Source organism: Pteropus alecto, unplaced genomic scaffold, assembly GCF_000325575.1.
Source record: "Pteropus alecto unplaced genomic scaffold, ASM32557v1 scaffold186, whole genome shotgun sequence".
Lineage (NCBI taxonomy): Eukaryota > Metazoa > Chordata > Mammalia > Chiroptera > Pteropodidae > Pteropus > Pteropus alecto.
Window position 1 is genome coordinate 1804307 of NW_006439190.1, and position 5038 is coordinate 1809344.

General features: G+C 37.5%; 1 protein-coding gene across 1 annotated transcript; it reads right to left on the bottom strand.

Moving 5' to 3' along the window:
- Positions 1-2668: 2668 nt before the first annotated feature.
- Positions 2669-3595, bottom strand: LOC102892773 (olfactory receptor 2G3). The gene has a single exon (XM_006916193.1). It carries the CDS (start codon positions 3593-3595, stop codon positions 2669-2671), a length of 927 nt encoding a protein of 308 aa, XP_006916255.1.
- Between the last annotated feature and the right edge of the window lie 1443 nt (positions 3596-5038).

Below are 5038 nucleotides of genomic sequence, written 5' to 3' on the forward strand. Positions count from 1 at the left end.
CTCCTTCCCTTGTTCTTCTAGATCAAAGTACAACATGCCTTCTCCTGTGGCTAATCTCTGGTGCCTTCCTAATTCTTCTGTGTCCCCATACTCACACTCCAACTGGTATGTGTACCTTCATTACAACCCCTCATCTGAGCCATCCAGGGTGATTCTTCTTTCTTGTGAGGACCCTCCTTGATACCCTGAGATAGATGAAAATGAAATCACAATAGCTCAAAGCTTTTAGAACACAGCAAAAGCAGTCCTAAGAGGGAAATTTATGACAATACATCAAGAAACAGAAAAAACTCAAATAATCTAACCTTACACTTAAAGAAACTAGAAAATGAACAGCAAACAAAGCCAAAAGTAAGTAGAAGAAAGAAAATAATAAAAATGTAAACAGAAATAAACAAAATAGAGTCTAAGGAAACAATACAAAAGATCGAAGAATCTAAAATCTGACTCTTTGAAAAGATAAACAAAATTGATAAATATTTAACCAGACTCATCAAGAAAAAGAGAGGACTCAAATAAATAAAATCAGAAATTAAAGAGAATGACAACCAACACCACAGAAATATAAAGAAGTATAAGAATATACTACAAGAAATTGTATGCCAACAAATTGGACAGTCTGAAAGAAATAGATACATTCCAAGAAACAGACAACCTCTCAATATTGTCAAGAAGAAACAGAAAATCTGAACCGACTGCAAAAGAAATCGAATTAGTAATCAAAAACCTCCCAACACACAAAAGTCCTGGACAAAATGGCTTCAAATGTGAATTTTACCATACGGTCAAAGAAAAATTAGCACCCATTTTATGAGGCCATCATTACCAGACGAAACTGATACCAAAGACATTTTTAAAAATATATATATCCCTGATGATATATCCCTGATATCCCTGATAATATCCCTGAGAATAAAAATTCTCAACAACATATTAGCAAAACAAACACAGAAATACATCAAAAAGATCAAATACAAATAAATCAAGTAGGATTTATTCCTGATATGCAAGGTTGGTTCAATATCCACAAATCAACTAAGGTTATATACAACATAAACAAAATAAAGTATAGAATCATATTATAATATCACTAGATGCAGAAAAAGCATTTGACAAAATCCAGCATCCATTTATGGTAAAAACTCTCAGCAAAGTGGGAATAGACAGAACATATCTCAACATTATAAATACCATATGTGACAAACCCACCATTAACATTATACTCAAGGGGAAAAAGCTATAAGTGTTTTCCTTAAGATCAGGAATTAATTAGACAAGGATGCCAACGTTTACCACTTTCATTCGACTTAATATTGGAAGTCCTAGCCATAGCAATCAGCTAAAGAAAAGAAATAAAGGCATCCAAATTGGAAAGAAAGTAATAAAACTATCATTATTCACAGATTGTAGGGAACAAAGTCAATAATATTGTAATAACTATGTATATTGCAGGTGGGTACTAGACTAATCCACTTATATGTGGATTCTAAAGTTCAGAGTAAATGAACTAACAAAACAGAAACAGACTGGTAGATACAGAGATCAAATTGATGGTCACCAGATGGCAGGGTGTCTGCAGTGCTAGGTGAAAAGGTGAGGGGATTAGGAAGTATAAATTAGTAGCTATGAAGTAGTCACAGGGATGTAAAGTATAGCATAGGGAATATAGTCAATAATATTATAACTACTATATATGGTGCCAAGTGGGGACTAGACTTATCGAAGGGATCACTTCACAATTATATAAATATCTAACCATTGTGCTGTACACCTGAACCCAATATAAAATAATATCAAATGTCAACTGTAACTGAATAATAAATACCAGTATTGTGAGAAGTGCTGCCATCATGCTACTGAAGAAATAGGTTAAAGAAATATGTGTTAATTTGAAGAAGTTATGCAGTGAACTCTATTTCATATGTTGAAAGTATTTAGGTAAAGGGAAGATTATATTTTCAGAGGCTATTTTGTGTGGCTCTGCAGGCCAAGTTAAATCAACAAAACTGATTTAATAGAAGCAAACTTCCAGCTTACCCTTAGGAAAAACCAGAAATGAGCATATCTTTTCAAATGTGGAATATACACCTTGGGGAAAATAGACCATTTTGTTTTTGTGGAAATGTTTAAATAAATTTGAATGACCATCATTCAAAAATGTTTTACAGAGATTTGTATACTACACAAATTAGGCCTGATGGGCTTTAAAGAACCACCAATGTGGAGATTGTAAATAATCTAAAACTAAAATTAATGCCCTAAAATTGTATGTGGGATTGCTTGTATTTTACATTTGTAACCTACAAAACACGATTTTATCTAACTCCTTCCCACTCCTTCGCAACTATGCAGAGTGGGTGTTTTCATTGCTCTTTTTCATAGTGATAAAAAGATAAGAGAAATTACTTGATAGGCGCTGTCATGTAGATGGTCATTGGCAGAGTGAAGGTAAGAGATTATTATCTAATCTCAGATACTTAATGCTCATAGGCAAGCCATAAAATATATTAACTTGATAAAATTAATATTTTCTGACACATGAGTTTGGCTACTCAGAAATTAAAACAAAAGATTGCCAGTTTTTCAGAATTAAAAATTTCTCATGGTCCAGTCCATTTTGCAATCCTACATTCTTTAGTTTCCGCCCTTTCTCACCCCTCCTTTCCCTCTACACTTTCCCCAACATCTTCCTCAGTGCTCCTTTCATATCTTTATTGCGTAATGTGTAGATGAAAGGGTTTAGAGTTGGGGTGACAATTCCATAGAGTAAGGCCATGAACTTGTCCCGGTCACGGGAAGTGGCCGAGGGCGTCTGCAGGTATGTGGCCATAGCAGTGCCGTAGAAGAGAAATACCACCACCAGGTGGGAAGAGCAGGTCCCCAGAGCCTTGTGACGCCCCTCAGCGGTCCTGATCTTCCACACAGCCTGGGCAATGCAGCTGTAGGAGGTGAGAATGAGTGTGAGGGGTGCCAGGAGAAAAAATGCACTGACCAGGAGGAGTTCCATGCGATTGAAGGTAACATCCACACAGGCGAGTTTGAGCAGAACCGGCACTTCACAGAAGAGGTGATCTATGACATTTCTTCCACAAAGAGGGACCTGTGTGACTAGCACAGTCTGCACCAGTGAGTTTCCCAAACCTGCCAGCCAGGTCATGGCCACCAGCTGCCCACAGATGCGCGGATGCATGAGAGTGGCATAGTGCAAGGGCCGGCACACCGCCACATAGCGGTCCACGGCCATGACTGCAAGGAGGATGCACTCCATGGAACCCATGGCCAAGGACACATACAGCTGACCAACACAGCCACCATAAGTTATGGTCTTTTTCAGGCCCTGCATGTTAACCAGCAGCTGGGGGACTGTGCTGGTGGTGTAGCAGAGGTCCATTAGAGACAAGTGTGTGAGGAAAAGGTACATCGGGCTGTGGAGCCGGGGATCCAGATGAGCCAAAATAATGATGGCCATATTGCCCAGCAAGGTCAGTAAGTAGAAAACCACAACTATGGCAAAGAGGGTCATCTCCAGCAGTGGCTGCTCAGAGAAGCCCAGCAGAAAAAAAACACCAAAAGAGCTGGTATTGAGAATGACCATCACTTTTCATTGCATTACCTTTAAAAGAAAAATATGTTGGAGCAAGGAAATATGTGAGATTGCATAGAATTCTGTACTTTTATCATCTCTCCTGGGTGTTGACCTTACAGAGGCAAACAGTACAGTCCTCCCTTAGAACTGTAAATAATCACCTCCAATTTAAGCCCTTACCCTTTTCTCATCTTTATATTATTATCTTTCTCCTGCTTTCCCTGGGAATTCTGTCATTGGCTAATTTTGTGTATTCACACTATCTCTAACTCTGACTTCTCCACTTCTTACCTCTTTGCCTTCGAATATGTATATAGCTCCCCTGTTTTTAAAACTGACGCTATTAAATTTTTTTTCCATGCTGTTCTCTGTATCTTCTGCTATCATGTCCTAACTGAGGTTGTAAAGATATAATTCTGAAATCTATATATAATCTAAAGTGTCTCTGCTATGACTTCACTGCCAAAGGCACCCTCCATTCCACAGTGCTAGAGTATTCTATCAATGCACATATGTATACAATCTATTATTAACCACTTTGTAAATGTTGCTCAGTATCCTAAATTAGTTTTCTGTGCGTTTGTTATGTTGAAACAGAATACATGACACTTAGAAATATTCTCTTAACTGTCAGTCCTAGGAACTTGAATCACTACCGTTCTGTCTCATTATGCTAAGAAATAAACTATGTTAATTGCCATGTTTTATTTTTAAAATTCTATTCATTAGGAAATTCTAAGCATATTTTGTTCTTTCTCCACTATGACAACTTTTGCCTTTTCTATACTAAATTTGTGCTTCCACCTCATCCCCACTGGGGTCATTTCCCAATTTTTGATATGTGTTTTCTTCTTTCTTCGTCAGTACTTCCCAACTATCTCACCTATTCACATTACTTCACCACTTGCTGATGACACTATGGCTTCATGTTTGGTTGATTTGTCTGTTTTGACCATGAAACTCTATTTTCACATGTCTGTGTGCATCTATGTCTGTTATAATACCACCTTTACTCAACCTGTGCAATAGTGAGTCCACCACACAGCATTCTGTGATGACTATTGAACAATAGGGCACCTCCCTTTTTCACACACCTTAACTGAAAATTAAGCATCATATTTGAATTCACCCTTCACCCCTCCCATGTCAAACCATCCTGTCTTGGGACCATCACAGAGCTCAGATTCTAAAAATACGTAGAAATATTGAAACACGCCTCTTATCACAATTCTTCCCGATCAAAGTCTTCAGAAGGCTTTTAGGCCATGAAAGTTTAGATCAAAACTTCAGAAGTTTTAATGTGTGCCTTGCTCTGTGAGCTTCTAATGTTTTCGTTTGTTTGGTCTTTACAGGTCATTTTGCATTTATCACACACAGACTTGTATATAGAATACTTATATATATTCATTTTAGCTTTCTTACGCATATGATAAGCATCTGGACGAAAAGAGC